Raw genomic sequence first — 19,688 nt, forward strand, 5'->3', positions numbered from 1 at the left:
ATGACAGGCCTTTGAGCTTTGGAAGATTACATTTAAGTGCCTCTGTATAAGTGGGTGTATGAGTCTTGTCCATATTATGTGTAGTGGGTATAGTGTGTGTGTGTGTGTGTGTGTGCGTGTGTGTGTCTGTTCATAAGTGAAAGCCTTGCCTCCAATGACACTGCATAACTGCATCTCTCACATATTGTATCAGGTTGTTTTAGAATTAGGAAGTTGCCAGTAAGCATGAGACGATTGCCACATTGCCTCATGATGCCCAAATCCACCAAGTTGGCTGCAGACATAGTAGAAAAGAGTAAATCCATAGACACAGGTCCTTTACTTGAGCCTTTTTAATAATGGATGGTACAACAGGGATTAATAGCGGAGGCTTAGCTTCTCAATGATAAAGACAGTTAACTGTTGTACAACTATGTGCAGAAGAGATTTCTGAGGTAGTGTTTAATAGAAAAAATGTTAATGCAGAGTACTTGCAACTATACAGGGTGTTGTCAGCTGGCTCACAAATTTAAAATCAACTAAATTTAATTAATAAGTAAATCTAAATTCACCAATTTAGCACTAAAACCAATGCAATCAGTATTAAGTACACTCCATACTAAGCAATTTAATCAAAGATCTCTTAGCCTGAATAGCTTAAGGAGACAGAGACTTTGCAAAATTATATTTATATATACTTACTGTCAACAGCCAATAAAGACGGAGGATGGAATTATGTTGTCAAAATATCATAAGGGGTGGGCAACAAACAGATACACACAACTACAACAGAGTGGATGAGAGGGAAAAAACTATTAGATACCCTGAGCTGACTGGCCTGGAACTACCTTAATACAAACCCAAGTCTTGAATTATCCTCACAGACACACAAACACACAGGCACACAAGCACACAACATAAAAAAGAAACTAAGATTTAATACCAACAGCTAATCCACTTACGTAGCAAAATGGAATGCAACTATGTAGTGGAAATTACTATTATAATGAACGCAAAAGCAGATCAAAAATGCAAAATCTTCATTTATCTTTGCTGCTATATGTACTGAAACTCAATGGAAATGGACATTTACAATGGAAAGGGTAAAACTGTAAAAATGAATTTGCCTAATTAAAAGGAATGATTTTTTTGTTAATAAAGACTTTACACCAGTTTTTTTTCATTTGAAAATTACTACTGGGCTCACAGATATGGGAATACAGTTAGATGTTACACAGAGAAAGGTTGTAAGAGATGGTGAAAGACGTATGAAAGACACAGCAAAGGATTTTAATAGAATACCTCCAAAGGTTGAGGAAGACTTAACAAAGGTATCCAATTACTATAGAAACGTCGATATAGGGAGGAAGTAGTTCTTGATGACATGCAATTACCTGGAAGAACTATGCGTGGCTCCACTGAAAAGATTAAGAATTTCAAGCCATTACTAAGATAAAGATGTAGGTTAATGAAGTGCTTTCTTACTTGCATGCTAAGGAAAATGGAATTTAAGGAATGAGAAGTAGAAATTATTCTAGCATTATTAGGGAAGACAGAAATTACTTCAGAAGGGATACCTCCTGAGAGGAATAAAATAGAAATGGGGTTTAAAAATGTGGAATAAATAAGAGAGAAATAGATGAGGGGAAAAATAATAGGATTTATTGGGGGTGGGGTTGAAAAAATTTTAAATACTGAAGGATACGGGAAATCTCACAGAAGAAGAGGAGCAAATGCAAAGTGTAAAGAAATTATATGGATAATATTCATGAGCATAGAAACTTTGATATTAAGCATTTCTTTTTGATAAAAACTCATAAGAAAAAAACATTTAGCACAGTGACTTAGCAACACAAGTAAAAAGATTTTTGTCAAACATAGGAAACCTATAATAATAAAAATAACCAGAGATCTTGATCCTATAGGAGGTATTACAGATATATATTTTTTAATTTATGAAATTTGTGAAGGTCAGCAGGACTAAAACATAATATACGTGTGTGAATGAGAGGGAGGATAGAGGAATGGTGAGAATGAAGGGAGTACAGGTGGTGAAGGTGGATGAGTTTAAATACTTGGGATCAACCGTTCAGAGTAATGGTGAGTGTGGAAGAGAGGTGAAGAAGAGAGTACAGGCAGGGTGGAGTGAGTGGAGAAGAGTGATTTGTGACAGACTAGTACCAGTAAGAGTGAAAGGGAAGGCCAAAAGAGGGTAGTGAGACCAGCTATGTTATATGGGTTGGAGACAGTGGCATTGACAAAAAAGCAGGAGTCAAGCTGGGCGTGGCAGAGTTAAAGATGCTACAATTTGCACTGGGAGTGACAAGGGTGGACAGGATTAGGAACAAGTATATTAGAGGTTCAGCCCAGGTTGGAAGGTTTGGAGACAAAGCCATAGAGGCAAGATTAAGTTGGTTTGGACATGTGCTGAGGAGGGATGCAGAGTATATTGGGAAAAAGATGCTAAGGATGAAGCTGCCAGGTAACAGGAAAAGAGTAAGGCATAAGGTAAGTTTTATGGATATGGTGAGAGAGGACATGCAGGTGGTTGGTGTAACAGGGCAAGATGCAGAGGACAGGAAGAAATGGAAACAGATGATCCGCTGTGGCGACCCCTAAGGGGAGCAGCCGAAAGAAGAAGAAGATGAAATTTGTACAAAGTAGAAGGATGTCGAAACAAAGAAAAGGCACAAATGGAAATGTTAATGGAAGACTTAATTATGTCAAGGCTAGAGGTAGGTGAGACTCAACAATTAACAGCCAAGTTAAGAAGAGATGAGATAAAAATGGTAATGTATAATCAAACAGGAAAGTGTTCAGGAACAGACTGCAAAAGTATGAAGGTTGGGCAGAAACACAGTGATAAATGTATGTAAGGTTTCTTTTAACAATATTTGAAAAGGGAATTAGTACCAGTGTCTTGGTAGAAAACTATGGTAGTTGGATTACTCAAAATGGTTAAAATCCAGCTCTAAATGCGCCCATTTCAAAGTTCAAACCAAGATTATAAACAGTTATGTCTATACCAGCTAAGAGAGTGGCAAAGGTGTTGCCAAAATTGGTGAATATGTGGTTTTTGAAATGGGCAAATATTTGACAACATTAAAAGAACAATGAAGATCCAAAGGGAAAACGATTAAAAGAAAATGCCACTACTGTTATCTGTTTTATATTTAGAGCCATAAGCAAAGTAAATAAGGGACTCACAAATTCAAGAATATAACCTATAGGGTAATCAAGAAAAGTTAGCTTTATTTGCAGATGATATTATTTTGTACTTGGTAAATACAGAAAGGTACATTTCAGTGTTTTGGAACATTTTAAGATTGTAAGAAAAAATGTACTTCTACTCCTTACTTGCCTAATACACTATGTGGATGAAGCAGCTCTTCCCTGGGTCACTATGGGAGCCATCCAAGACTAACTACCACTGAACAGAAGGAAACAGATGAATAACTGATTTAACAATACCACAGTATTATTATACAACATCATTAAAGGAAGCAATCCATCTGCACAAAGACAACCAAGGGTAAGCCAAAGGGGTAGCAATAGATAAAAATAATAAAGAATTGAAACTGTATGATAAAAAATGGTCATCTTGTGCACATACCATTTTCATAGCCAGAGAGTAAAAACAAGTCATTATCAATCAATGACAAAGGTAAGATACAACCCAATAATAATCTAAGTTTATGGTTGCCGCAAACAGCTATGTTACCATTTTTAACTAACTTACTACATAACTTGTAAATGTGTTTTAAAGGGCATTTGAGTATCCAGGGTAAGGCCAAGATAGGCATAACCAATTGCAAAAGTGTTCCTGTCCTTAATATAATCAGATGGATGTTTATTAAAGAAAGACACTACTTTGGTATTCAAACTATTTATCTATAGACTAAGTTCCTTAGTCTATACCAGCAACTCAAAGTAATTCTTTACAGTTTCTCCAGAAGTACTACCTTGTCAGCATGAACATAAAATAAAACATTGTAATCTGCATATACTAACAGTTTAAACACAAATTCAATAACACAGAGAGTGCTCACAATAATTAGAAACAGTGGGCCCAGTAGGGATCCCCGAGGTATTCCACTACCGGCCAGCAAATACCCAGAAACACAGGAGACAATCTTGACACAACATTTTCTTGCAGAGAGGCAGGATGAACACCACTCGAATTCATTCCTGCTATTCTTAACTGCTGATGTAGCATGAGGTTTTCTAGATCAAAGATCATAACCCCCTAAAGACTGTTTTGACTCCAAGTAAAAAAAATACTTGATCACAGTTTAATTTATCACAATTTCTGACAAGGGTAAAAGCCATAGCAATAGGATGAGAACTTGTGATCTGTCCTCCAATCTTTGTCTACTAGTACAAAAACTGCCCTCTTCCACTTGTCTGGAAATATTCTAATAATCTGAAGTATAGGTTATGCTATATAATTCACTAACCTAATAAAACTACATCATAATGTTATCAATAGCGACGATGGTTTTCCAATAATCTAAAGGACCAAGCAAAATTTCCCAACCAAAATATTTGATCCACAATGGATACCTCTCCCATTCACCAAAGAGCAAAAATACCTAGGGACCTTGCTAGATGACTTACTCTCTTTCCACAATTCTATAAACTCTCAAAGTAACTCAGCAACTTAAAGTAGCTCACAAATATTGCTAACTTGAAAGCACGTTAAAACATAGCAATCAATGCCCTAATCCTCAAACTGGAACATGTCTTACTGTTAACAGCCAGCCTATCAAAGTATAATATCACAGTACTTCAGACAACTAAATATAAGATTTTTTTTCTTCCATTAACCTCTTTCATCATAGACAGCATCATTATAGTTCTATCCAAACAGAGATGCTGTTACATGATTCACTTTACTACTCTTGCCTTCAAACTACTGCACAACAGTTACTGCCCTCACTAACAACAAACTTACAGTGCATGAACTCTCTTAATCATGCCACACCTCCAACTCCAGTAAACTACCAAAACCTTACTTTTCCGCTGCCATATACTAAACACATTTTTCAAACTAATACACACATCTTGCATTAGTCAACCTACAGATATTACAGCTCTGGAAGACTTACTTCTTAAGAAAGGGTTAATAGAGCATCTAACTGATGAATACAAATGTATCTACTTTAACCATGCTGGTTAACACTCTGATCAGCTACTAAAAGTTACAGAACAGAGCTGTGTTCTCCACTGTGCAAATATACTGTAGTTGCCTAGACGAATTCTGTCATTGTATTTTAATGTTGTTTCATCATTCGTCCTGGACAGACAGCCATTTTTTATGTTTGCTCAAAATGTTTATGCTAATTTGCTATGTATTGTTATAACTGATGTTTGTCTTTGGCCCAGAAAACCTTTATGGCAAACGTCACCTTTTCTGAGGCTAAACACAGAAAAGGTAAAAATAGTACCGTAAAAAAAAGGTTCAAGCAAAAGATTATCTGGGGCCGCAGTATCGGTAACAATCTGACCATTTATGTCAGATACTTACATCTTCACCTACCCAATACTTTATTAACAGTATGTCAAGTTTCACTAACAGTTTTCTTACAAGCAATAAGCTCAAAACTCAAGTAATCCTACTTCCTACATGTTACATTACATTGACACATTTCCAGTTAGCTCAAACTCTTGCTACAGAAATTCAGACATATATATTTACAATTCTTTTGATAAATGTTTTCTCTCTAGCTAAATTTAATAGCTCACTCTCAATTCTGGCCTTATTCCGCTTACTATTACTACTTACTGGAACAGAAATCTACAGCAGTTGCGACACCAGAGCTAAGAAATTCCCATTTTTGTTCATATCGACAGATGCTATCATTTACTCCTGTCAAGGCTAGCCAAGACATCTCATACTTCAGAGTTTTTTTTTTTTAATTCTGAATGCTTTTAGCTTCAGTGAAGTATGATGCATCAATATTAAAAGCCAGAGAGTAAATAAGTTCTGAAACATACATTACAACAAAACAGATTAAAATCTGCAGACGTTAATACCAGGTCTAACAATGAACACCCCCCCCAATCTCGAATATCTAAGAAAGATAATAAATGCATTGAAATAAGCCTAATGTGCCCTTGTTTCAATAACACAGGGTCAGATTTAAGACAGCTGTGATTAAAATCACCCATCACTAGTTTTTACTACTGGGAAAGAATTGTTTAACAGCTCTTAAATATTGTATACTTCCTGCCAAATGCAGCCCTCTCAAGATAAACCAATTATTACTAAAGAATAGTCTCAGAGTAAGAGTTAACTGCATTAACACGCTGCACACAAAGTGTTTGAAGCTCCAAAAACTTTTTCAGTAAAGGAGTGACTCCTTCTCAGATTCTATGCAACCTGCTGTCAGAAACTATATGATACTTCAGCAGTGAAGTAATTTCTTGATTAAGAGGACATAATTCATACAATAGCCAACCTGATGGTGCAGCAGGAGGGAGTTTACTGGTGCCACAAGCAACCAGAGTTTGGGAATGGGCTTGGAAGGGTAGAATCAACTGGCCTGCAGCTAGCTCTCCTATCCAGGGAAGAGTTTAAGGGAAACCACTGCTCGTGTGATTTCTGATTGAGACCAGGATCATTAAAAGCAGTGTACTTTACTGGCTGGGGGAGAAAGCATAACGTTGTTATATCACTGCACATCACTTCCATAATCTAAGTACTTTGACTGTCTGCCACATACATGAAGACTCATGATACAGCATTCCATGACTTTACATGGATTCCCTGCTCCCCGGGCACTACTAAAAAATAAGAATGTAAATTCGCATTGAAGTCAAATGCCCACCTGGCAAATTGTTTACACTGGAAGTAGCCTGGAAATGAACAACTGGGGGATCCAGGGATGTGCAGACACAGTGACCAACAGAACAGCCACAGCAGACACAGTGACCAACAGAACAGCCACAGGGCTACATGGGGAGCACCATTACCTGCTTCAGGTATGGAAAAAACAAGCTCTTTAGGTTTAGGGGACAGGCAGGTGAACAGATTCTGTTTCCAGAGTTGACAGATCTTCCCCTGGGGAATTTTCCCACTGGTGTACTGTAATTAAAAAAGGGAGAATTAAAACTCACCATGTACTTGAGCATTAGTCTCTGACTGCCCCCCCTCCCCTTAGTCAGTCGACTACAAGGTGCATGCCTCGGTAATGATTAATGCTGGCAATTCCACCACCATTTTTTCATCCTTGGATCCTAATTTTGGAGGAGGTCCAATGTCTGTTTCACTTCTGTTAGAATCTGTTTGGCTGCTTCCAAATTCAGAAGGGTTTGGGATATTTTTGGACACTAGTTGTGGAGACCTTTCCTCCATTACGTCAAGCATTGGAGGTTTGTTAATAAAGCTTGTAATTCTCCTTTGCTCATGGAGGTTCTGTCTAACAGAGTGTTTAAAAAAAAAAGGAGACAGTGAGAGAGACAGCGAGAGAGATCTGGGGTATGTTCAGCCATGCTTGGCCTCCAAGCTCCCCGTCTATGGACCCTCCTTTGGTGTTCTCAGTGAGTAGGCAAGCAGTGAGCACCTTAGAGTGGCAAGCTGATTTAGTGCAGCACATTAGTGATTATAATATTTTTCTAACGGCGTGTTTTGAGTAAGGTTGTGTTGAGACATATGTACAGTTTATAAAAGTTGCCATGATGTTGCCTGCTGAGCAAAAAGTCCATGTCAAAGATATTGTTTCAGTGTAGCCTCATAACATGCTTTAAACAGTGATTTGGAAGGGACTGATTCTAGTTTTAGAAAGGCAGCATTGTCAGTAGTAATATTAAAGGCATGCTTGCTGGCACAGTCAGAACCTTCTAATGAGTTTAAACCTGAGATTGTGAATGCTTCACTTGTGTCCAGTTGTGTGTTTTTGTACAGCAACATTTCATTTTCTTTCCTGTAAGCAGTTGACTTTTGGGCAGTTTTCCAAATCAGAAGTCCCAGCTGATCAAAACCAAGGTGATAAAGGTTAATGGTAGGTTAATTCCACCGTCAAGTCTAATGGTTCCTTTCTCAAAAAAAGGTTATTTCCCCTAATAGCCTGTGACTATGCATGGCACCAGTCATTCACAAGTTCCCCTCCTGGTGCCACATCTCAACTGCTAGCTCCCAGTAAGGTGGCCTGGCCATCAGTTTGTTTCTGACAAATGAGTACTTAACCTCTTTGCCGGGGGCTTAGAAGCAGCAGTGGTAAGATCATTCACATCTGTTCTAGAGGGTTTCCTCTCACCTGTCACATCTGACGGTTATTCCCTTCTATTCCCCTGCAAATGCTGGTCACTGGAGTAATTGAACTGGTCCTTCCTTTGGAAAGATTTGTTGTGTCTGGTCTGCACTTTTGGTTTTATGTTGTATGTTTGGCCATCCACTGCATCTCAAGTGTTTTAGAAACTCCCAGCTAGGTTTCAAGCGGAACCTCTGACAATAATGCTTTGACACAGTCACAAAAACTGGTGTTTCTGAGTTGTTTATTTGACTCCTGCAAAATAATGGCTTTCTTCTTGAAGTCAAAGTCCTGCCTTACCAAATGGTGTTTACAGAATTCTTCTTGAGGAAAGACACCTCTGCAGAGAATTCCAAAAAAATCTTGGACAGAACATGTCCTTGATTTTTTCTCGAAACCACTGGCCTGTTTTCTCATGACAAAAATTCTATGGTTTGTCTGAAATTGTCTGATCCAGCACCTTCATTCCCTGGAATCACAGTTACTGGTGGTGCCTTTTTTGCAGAGGAGTGTTACAGTGGTGGAGAAAAAAATTAAGTATTAATCCAAGACTTCCCTTTTCCTCTCCCTGGCAAGTACAAGTTGTACCAACAGACTCATCTCACTTCTTTGGAGAGGCAAGTGATAGATACATGGGAGCCCAATGACACAAGAAAATACATCTATATCTGGAGATATTGGTGATGGTGCTTGCAATGAAAAATCCTTCACCTCCTTTGAACTCCAGGTCCTCTTTTGGTGCTTTCTGATTACACCACACCCTTGTGGTACCATTCTTGGGAGTGTGAGGCTTTATCCTTTGTGCTAGCTGGTACTAATAGCCTGGGAGCTGCCTTCTCAGAATTCTTGGACTCTTCAGGCATCCTTCTTCCTGTCAGAGCAAAGTGTTGTGGCACAAAGATTTAGCTTATCCAGAGCAGACCTGCATGAGTGGTAGCTCAAGGCAGCAATGTGCCAGGATCTAGTCCAGATGTGGGGAACACCTCAAATAGACCCAATCGCCTCCTTTCAAAAAAAGACAACTGTTAAAATTCTTTTCCAAATGTCCTTTCAGCCATGCTTGAAGGACAGAAGCATTCTAATTTCACTTGACAAAAATGCTCTTGCATATGTTTCACCCCTTCCATGGATTCTCAAGGCAGAAGGTTCAACAAGAAATGCCAAAGTTCATTGTGGTGACTCCCTACTGGCATAGGCAATCTTGGTTCTCCCTTCTAATGGCATTGGACAAGAGCACTTACCACAGAGTTCATCACAATGAGGATATGCTCCACTCTCTCAGGGGCTACTGGGCACCCTAATTTCAAGAAACTTCAATTGACAGCCTGGATGATTCAATCTTGTTTCTTGAGGATATGCACCGTGTGTTAAAAGAAGGGCAGAAAACATGCTACTAGAAAACCTTAAGTTTTCAAATGGATGGGGTTTTCTAGATAGTGTCTAAATGGAAACCGAGGATCCACTGTGGTTAATATCCCCCTGGTCATGAAATATTGGTGTCAGCTACTTCAGGATGACTTACCGTATGTGTCCATTAAGATGCATTTAGTGGCCATCTCTGTGTGTCTGCTTATGGGTTCCCCTCCTTCTTCCTTGTTTTGGAAAAATAGTTTATGAAGGGATTATTTCATGTGAAAACTGCTTGTAAGCAAATTTCTCCTTAGTGGGATCTCAACTATGTTCCTAAAAATTGACTTGACAACCATGGAAACCAGCATCTCTCACTGAGTTCTTAATGTGGAAATCTGTTTTGCTTACTGCTCTTACATCTGCAAGGTTAGTTTCTGAGCTGCAGCTCCAATAGTGGGAGAATCTTACCCGATTTCCTCAGGAACAGGGTTGTGTTACACACTAATCCTTCCTTAATACTGGTAGTATTTTAAGAGTTCACTCTTGACCAGACTATTTTTCCCCCCTGGGTTCTGTCCAGAACCTAGGGAGTGATGATGCTCCGTACCTTGGACATGCATTGGCAGCTCAGGTGTTAGCTTGACAGGATGAAGCTCTTTAGGAAAGCCATAGAGCTTATTTCCTTCTCTAGGGCAAAGGTCAACCTGTCTCTAAGCAAACCACTGCATTTGGGTTGTCCTCTACTATCTATGTTTTTTGTTACATCTCAAGGCAAACACAAACTTCTGAAAACAGGAAAAAAGGAACTAGAGCAAGCAACGCAGCACCCAAACAGGATTTTTATTACTCCTGTTTGGGTGCTGCTTTGCTTGCTCTAGTTCTTTTTTCCTGTTTTTTGTTACACCTACCATGGCAAGGCAAATCCAGGTAAGGTAAATGCACATCCCTCCAGGGCCTTTTCCGTTTAGTAATGTTTTAGAAAGGAGTAGACTCTAGAGGTTTTCTAGAGGCAGCAACTTGGTCCTCTGTCCACACCTTTATAAAACACTAGCAGCTAGATACAGAACACATTGCCTTACTTGCAGTACCCTTCCACTATCCATCTTTTTTGTTCGGTCCATTTGGTTTTGTTACTGCAGCTGCTGTAGTTTTGTTTAGCAGCTTTTGTTGTTGTATATGTCATTTTTAATTTGGAACAATAGTTGTTCGTAAAGCTTACCTTTCCATCGACTCCTCCAATTGGACTCTAGAAAAAAACCTGAGCAACTGCTGACTGTGGCTGTGAAGGACATTCCTGCTTCTGACAGCTGATTGGTCCTTCACACCCACAGACAAACAGGAGGAGGAGTTCTAAGCTTTCACAGAACACTGGATGGGTAGTAAGGCACTTCTACCCATATGCCAGTACGGCAGTGTGCTCTAAGAATGTCTACTGTCACAGGTAAGTGAAACTTGTGCAACTGTACTTTCTATCATCACACCACTTGCTTAGACTCAAATTCCAGTACTGGTAATGTACTGCAATACAAAGGAGTAGTGTCACCCTGAGATGCCATCCTTTGGATATGATATTTAAGCTGAAGTCTCATAAACTTGAGATGGTAGCAGCTTAGGTGATATTAAAATGTAGTAATTTACTGCTCTTTCAAATCAGTTAGTGATGGATACAGAAAAGTGACTTATTCCTATCTGCATCTGGCTAAATACATTCAACACATATTTTAAAGAAATCCTCTGTAAAATTCAAATGTTACTGCCATAAAGTCATAGAAGTTAAAGTTTTACTTTAGCCCTCAATGATATCACTGGAGGACTAGTGTGCACATCCATATACTTTAATGGCCATATATACCACTGTTCATATATCATTGTTCATGCGTCCACTTTATTCACACAATAACCTTCTACACAACACTTTAAAAGAAGAAAAACAGTAAGAGAAGTTAATCAGTGGTCAGGTAAAATTATCCCTAGCAAGTATACACCCCCCCCCCTTTTAACTTGCCCATGAGAAAAGGCTTAGGCCCTAGTGGGACTAACTGAATCAACACAAATACTCAACAAAAATAATAATCTATCAAAATGAGATGTCTCTCATCAGGGACACAAACTCAATACTCCTTGGCTTTTGAATTAAAAAAATGGTGAATCGTGTACAACAGAGTGAGGTATGTGTTGTTATGGCAAGTGAGATGGTGGAATGAGTAAAAACTTACTAATGTGACAAGCTGTATACAGTTCTGGAGGCCTTACAGAAATGCACGTTTGAAATGTTACAGACATTACAGGTAATAGGGACCAATATAATTAGAAGAATGCAAAATTCAAATTATGACCAAAAAATACTCAAAATTCAAAGACAGAAGAGAGTAGGATGACAGGATTCACATATATATTATTCTGGGGCGTTAACAGAACTAATCTGAAAAGTACAGTTGGGTTTACATAAACTGACCACAACAGTACATCTTAAAAGGAGTGTGGTTATTCTAGCAATAAATAAATAAATAAATCATATTTTGACTGCACACACATTACATAGTTTTTCATTGTAGTTGGAGTTTTTTCAGCCCTGCACAATTCCGTATGAAAATTTTAGCTGGTGTCATGCTGGCATATTTTAGAAGCTTTATTGATGGAATATAAGGTACTTTGGTGTTGTTGTTCGATACCTTTAAACCTCACAGGAAATTATGCCTGTGACATGCCACTGTAAATAGGTTTATAGGCCTAATAAAATGGAACACAAAATGATCCCTGGCTACAACTTGTAACCACTTGACTACAGTCAGACAATGACATTCTGATAACTGAATACACTTTAGAATTTTTTTTTGTAGTCTGCAGTAATTTAGAGAGAGATAGAAGGGCAGGCAATGAATACTCTAGTCTGGGGAATACCATATTTATTGCAAATAGATGTTTTTGATTCAATAATGTGAAGATGCACTTCTTTATATGAGACTTTTAGTTGCTTTAACTCTGTTTAACTGGAGTTCAACACGGTGATTACAGGAAAGATTCTGGTTCAGTTCTATGCCAAAGTATTTTTGGTGTGTGACGTATGGTATGGAATTAATTGCAGGGTCTTTAGAAACAAGTCAGGGTGACAAGTTTTTTCTTTTGACTACACCAATAACACAATGGTACATTTTTATTGGTTAACAGCCTGTTTGTTTTTGACAACCCAGTTCCAAATAATGCCAAAGTTCTTTTGTAGTTCATTATTTAATATATTGTTTGTATTTGCCCTTACAATTACATCATCGTCTGCATACAAAGTATTGCTGGTTGTGACATACTAATGGCAAAAGGACTGTACACTGAAAGGCATAATAATGTGGCAAGACTGTTGCACTGGGGATTGTGCAAACATTATAACACTGAAGTAGCTGAAAAACACTGGAAACATGAGCCACAAAGCATCATAGAAAATAATGAAGTCTACATCACATGGGATCACTCATCACCAACAGTTCAAAAGACAGAAACGAGAAAATCACATATAGTGGTCTATGAAAAGAAGACAAAAATAGCATTGATCACTGAAATTGCTACACCCAGTGACTACAGTGTCTTGCGTACAGAGAGACTTAGAGTCATAAAATATCGGGATTGGCTGGCAGAAACGACAGCAATGTGGAAGAAAAATACCCAGATGGTTCCAATACTAGTAGGAGTAACGGGTCTTATAAAAAAGAATCTACAATCGTATTTAGATATGTTACCAATACATGTAACTCCACATGAATTGCAGGAGGAGTCATTACTGGGCACACTGCGGGTGCTGCAAAGAGCAGTTCTGGCTGATAAAGATTGAAACAATACTAATTTCATGAAATTTAATCATACTTTCACTTAGGAATGGGGTCCATTCCTGTCTTGGTATTATAAACCCAAAAGATTTGGAGAAATTAAAGATCAAGTACAAGAAACATATGTCTGTCAATGAAAAGGAGTGAACCAAGCACCAACCCTTGGGGCAGATCTTTTGTGATGGTGCCACTGTCTGTGAAAGACCTAGCAAGTAACATCATAAAGGTCCTGTTCAGCAGAGTTACTAGGCCATGAAACTAGTGGTTTACTTCATTTGGCTACAATGATTCTGATGTTACGTTTTATGGATACTTTGGGTCACTGTCTTGCAAATCAATATAGTTTACCCTAACCTCAGTACAACATAAAGAAACAGAACAAGAACTTGGAGCACACAGATGTCAACTATCACGTTCACTTCAGAAACAAACAAATGCACAGAAAACTTACTTTGATGGATTCTGCTACTAGTAAGCTGTCAAGTGGCTGCTCATTCAGCCTGTACTACTAAAAGAACAGCATGCTGCACTTTTACCTCCCTCATTCCATCAATCAGAATTCATGTACATGTATGTCATTTAAATATGACAGCTACCTCATGAAAACAGCAGAGGTCTGAATAAATAGTCACCTTTGTTTCCTCCCTCACATGGATGCTACATACAACACACACAAAGACTGAACATCAGTCTGCAGTACTATCGACTTACTTTGTTAACGGGCAAACTACTGCAAGTCACACTGCTATCCTGAAGTCCACTGTGGCCAGACTGCACTTTGCTCTCCAGGGAAATTCCTTCCTTTTCATTTTGCCCCAGGGATCCTTAATTTTCTTCTGTACTCTCTTCAGCCTTTCACAGTACTGGAAAGTATAGATTTTGCCAACAATTCCTTCCTTTGTAATTACTGTAGCGTATTCACATTCTCTCCTACACCTTATCCATTCTCTCCACTTTCTTCCTCGTCTAATACCTAGTCAGACTCCAGCATTTTCATGTCGACTGCCCTATTACATTTCTGGATTCACTCTCCTTCAGTTTCTCTTAACTACAGAATATGGTGTGTAAGGGGGGAGGAGGTCAACAGAATGCTACATACTGCAATGCATTACAGTATAAAGAAGTACATAATGAGCATGTTTGGGTGAATATATAATGGTAAACCTCCCCTTTCATTACTGAGACAGACTAGGCAATTTAGTGGAAAAGTAATCAGGACTACAACAACTTGAAAAATTAATTTTTACAATACATGGAGAACTCTACCTTGTGTTTAAGAAAATTCCACTGACAAAGGATATTCTATTTACTTTAGCTATTTCAATACATATTCACATATATGTAAGCAATTTTCATTGTATTTTCTACCTTGGGGAGAATAGCACAGTAGGTTTAAAGATCCTGTTTCACAATGTGCTCATAACATAAAATACAAGATCATAACATAGTAGCATTGCTACCTGAAGCCAAGAGCCCAAATTAGAATTCACTGTGACCAATGATATCACCGATACAAAGGCAGATTGCAGAAATACTAGGATGGAGAAAGAAGCAGTAGGTTATTAAAAAATTTGTTTCTAACATTAAAAGGATGAGCTAAAACCAATACAACAGAGACTATGCATTATACTGCCTGTATTTTAATGATATGTGATTCAAGATATGTCAGAAGGACAGAAGGCTAGCTTATTAAAGAAAAACTCCTTTTCAGAGCATAATAGCACATTGGAAAGAAAATATATGCATTCTGATTTTTAATAAATGATTGAAGATTAGGTAGAGTAAGCAGAATGTTTTACTAGCATTACCTAGAAATCATTGCTACTAGCTGTTGAGAGTTAGAAGCACAGGGACAGCAGGGGGTTACATTCAATTGGGAAAGATAGGAGATAACAACAGGAATGTTTTTAATTCTATGTTATACTTCAACTGTGAATTAGTTTATACAGTCATAAGTTTAGCTAGCAAGTTCTTCGACTGCCTTGAAGGAAAATATGCAATGTATTTGTCATTCATACACAGTCTTGCTGCAATAAGAAAAAGTATGCACAGCAGCAATAAGCTATGTGAACAAAACGATTTCTAATCCTCTGTTTTTCCAAGGATGTGCAGTGCGTCAACTGATACAATAGAAAATCCCTTCTGAAAATTCTCCTAGAGACAATTAACAGAAAATGTTTTTGAAAGAAAAGTAAAAGACGGCCATTTTTGTACCTTAGCTTTGCTTCTGTGTGAGGATTGGGGAAGCTAGATATCAGGTCAATAAGACCAATGTAACCATTTTGCACTCCTCGAGTCCCACTGAAGTTGAAATTATCTATAATCACAATAGACCATTATACTTTAGTTACAAAGTCTACAGAAAACAAACAAGTGGAAACTACACAGTGATTAAAATGACAACTCATTCTGAGAAAAATGTATACATTTCAGTGGCCTTTATAAAGGCAATAGCCTATGTAGGTGTTAACTTCAATAAACACCTTGCTCATTCATTCAGTCTTCACAACCCCTAGATGACCTCTTAACAAAAGAATAAGCTGGAGTATCCCATCTCCAGCCTGCAACCCATTTATCCTACATATCAAATTACCATAATGTTACATTTTCTTTTTATTGGTTGTTCACCTTCCTGGTTATTCTGCATTTACTGGAAAATCCTAGTTGTTTCATCGCTCAACTTCAGTTTGACTACTCAACTAGTGTATTACTAACTATGTAAATTATATCAAAACATGTCAGTCTATGCAGGGGATAGTCATTCCAATTGTTTTCATCAGTTACGCTTATGATCGCAAGCATACCTCTCACGTTTACCTTATTACGAGGAACGTTCCTCATTTGGGAACTTAAAAAGCTCATGTTCCTTGAAGTTCCACACTGAAACAGTTTGTCACATATTCAGTGTTTGCAATTTTTTAGTCAATATCCATGACAAACAAAAATGAGTGATGTTAATTTATTAAAATAACTAGTCTAAAAGTATTATTTATTTATTTTACATTTGTTTACCAGGAAAGTCTGACTGCGTCAGTAGCCCTTTCAGCAGAAGCCTAGGGAGAAAAGCTCCACAATATAACAAACATTGCAAAAAAAATAACAAGAAATATCAAAAATATTACAAGAAATAGTTAACTTAAAAAATAATCACAAAGCAAATTTGTGTTGTTAGAGACAGTGAGGTATTAGAGTAGATAGGAATACAATACAAATATATGTGATAGGAATACTGAATGCAGGTTAAGGGTAGGTTGCAGTAGAATTAAGCAAAAATATATAGAGTAAGAATAATATGAATGGAATATGGGAAGACAGAGGTGACAATACCCACTGATCCATATACATTCGAGTTATTAAACTTTAGAGGTCTTAAAGTAGACCCACTAAGAACAGCTAAGTAAGTTGAGTTCGGTTTAGTTAGGTTGCTCGATAATTGAGTTGAGTTGTTTAGCCCGGTTCTGATCATGTACACGTAAAAATACCACATTTAACCTTCCTTCCAGCTTCCTAGTTAAACTGTTAGTTCTACATTATGAGAGAGGGTGTTCCTCGTTTTGGAGATATAATAAAAAGTTGAAAGCTATGATCACAATCCTTGCGTGCTGCTAGGAATACATTAATAATCGCGCGCCTCCTGTGATGCTGCCTGCCCCGCTGGGTCTTCCCCTGAACTATCTCACTAGAATAACCAGGTGACTAAATAAGATGGTTAATTCTGCAATAATAGGAATATTTATAAAACAAAAGCGATGTTGAAAGCAAGTCTATTAAAATGAGCGGGTGTCTGCTTCAGCTAATACTAAATCTAAGAGCCTTCTAGTAGTGCTTTACTGCAAACCTCGGCTTACTGCGAACTCCTGAACATGCTGCAAGATTTCAAACATACACAAAGTCGCATTCTAAGATACTTTATACAGTCTTCAGGTGATTCCCTACAAGCAATCATTGCCATAGAGAACAGTAAAAGCATGATTCTGAAATGCAGCGGCACTGCCCCCCTCTGGTTCACCTCTGATGATTCTTACCAACATGGGGACACCATACATGACGGTCTTATTCCTCCTTAACGAGCTCCACATAATGGCCATCTTTCTGGACAGTGTCGCCTACCCAAGTTAATCTAAACACATCATCGCTGTAGTACAAGCACGTACAAAATGCGTTGCCCTTTCCTTACATTATCTGACAATGACACCGTTCCGCATTGTACATGTTCCGACTCACCCAGTGCACCTTTTAAATTGTCACTACAGAAACAGATTGCTCTTTGCAGTGGCAATGCTTATAATGACGCTCGTGAAGTGTGTAGAACCCCAGACAGTCCACGTTTATTTTGTTGTTTTTTTACGTTTATATGGTCTTAGAGATACTGTATTTGCGGAGCAACGTTTTAAATAGCACTGAAGTTGTTAGCTCAAGAATCGGGGAAAAAGTTAAAGATAATGAGGGGCAAAGGTTCAAAATAAGAACGACAGGTTTTGCATTAACATGCACACCTTCCAAAGATAAGGAATTCTCAACTATGGTATGTCATTTTAATGGTGATCATCATTTATTTGCCCGAAAGTTACACATTCTATGAGGCATGCATCAAAAGTATTATGTCAAAATAATAATAGTAGAGATGTGGAAGCATTAAAACATAAATGAAAAGAAGCCATGGCATAGAGCTTAATTTTGAGAAGACACCATTTAAAACTCAAAAAAGACTGAAGTCACCCATCTTCAGACATTGAAATGAAATACAAACAAGGTTACCTATCACCTTTTCAAATGCCCAAAGAGGAACATTTTATGTAAAAATGTGGAATTTTGCAGGACAGACCATGCCCACAGCCAGTGCAAAGCACTGAACTTTCAATTTTTTGCCAAAATAAAAAAAAAAAACTTATTCCTGTAAAATTGGAGCTGTTCATAGATTAATACTATGCTAACTACTCTTGCGAGCCATTTTAAGCCTAGCCAATCAAACCCTGCACCTTGTGTTTGTAAGGCAAACACCTTAACCATTAGGCCACTCTCCTAATTCCTTTATGCTGATTCATATAATATTTAAGTGTTTCTGCTGCAAAATAATTGCATTTACACAATTGAAGAAAACTTAGGAAATATTTTGTCCTAAAAGGTCAGGACATTTGCCTTATTTTACCCCCCCCCCCCCCAAGAAGGACTGTCCTGCTCAAAGAGGGACAGGTGGTAACCTTAAGTAAAATGGATGCGGGTGAGGTGGGCAAGATATGGCAAGTAGCTTCATCCAAAGCAGATGGTTGTTATACTGCTAGTTGTCCAAATAGTAACTACTAGTATGAAAACTCGAAATTAGACAGTATGATGACCCAGAAGGTAAAACAATAAAGCATAGAACCGAAGCTGCCACAGGAAACAGAAGTTTAATCCATAAGCCACAAACAGTTCACATAAATGCCTCCAAATACACAGTACGTTTGGGTCATCATACTGTCTAATTTCAAGGTTGTTTATCGTGTTGGTGACTGGGTTACCTTATTTATTTATAGTATGAAAACTCAGTGTATGGATTTCATCTTTAAATATACAGTTTAGAATTGCACATATATACAGTATAATGTTTTAGCTGGAATATGAGTAGAAGAGTATTTTGTGTAAGAGTTTCTGCTTTATTATTTATATATGCATTCTGAAATCTGGTTATGTGCAGTCATATTTTATACTGGAGTCTGCCTCACTTTAATAAGGCTGGAACTGTCACACAGCAGAAGAACTTGACTGAATACACCAGATTAAACCTCCACCCCAACCTTTTTTTCTGCTTTAGATAAACAATCATGGTTTCTACATAGAGTAAGATAAACTTTCAGAGCTGATTTGATCAGGTCGATTAAGGTTTATAAATGCAAAAAAAATATATATATATATATATATATATATATATATATATATATATATATATATATATATATGTGCTGAAAACTTATTTAGTATAAATTCAGATAAGGGTCTGACTTTCAGACCTTCTGTAAACCTCTTGCTTTTGGCATGGACTGTGCTGCTCTTGAAACTTCATATTCACAGGCAGACATGCCAGTCCCTTGTGAAGTATCTAACTCATCTTCATTATTTGGCAAGCTTTTAGAAGCACTCCCCATCATTTCTGTGAATGGACTTGCTTCTTCTGGTATACTGGTGTCCACAGCTACTCATTTGGTCATTGAGTCTTCTGCATGTGATACTAGGATCTATCGTTTCCACACACTGCAAAATTTGAAATGTCATTTCATTTTTCATATCATGACTCTACTTGGGATCCCACCCC

At 37.8% G+C, this 19,688-nt stretch overlaps 1 protein-coding gene across 1 annotated transcript in view; it reads right to left on the reverse strand.

Annotated features, from left to right (window-relative positions):
- Nucleotides 1-17,639, reverse strand: part of LOC122804221 (cytochrome c oxidase assembly protein COX16 homolog, mitochondrial) — a 513,319-nt gene extending 495,680 nt beyond the window's left edge. The window contains exon 1 of the mRNA XM_044073966.1: nt 17,422-17,639. Coding sequence (XP_043929901.1) covers nt 17,422-17,484 — 63 coding nt within the window. The 5' untranslated portion in view covers nt 17,485-17,639. The remainder of the gene's footprint in view (nt 1-17,421) is intronic.
- Nucleotides 17,640-19,688: the final 2,049 nt, after the last annotated feature.

Source organism: Protopterus annectens, chromosome 6.part0, assembly GCF_019279795.1.
Source record: "Protopterus annectens isolate FY-2018-M chromosome 6.part0, PAN1.0, whole genome shotgun sequence".
Lineage (NCBI taxonomy): Eukaryota > Metazoa > Chordata > Ceratodontiformes > Protopteridae > Protopterus > Protopterus annectens.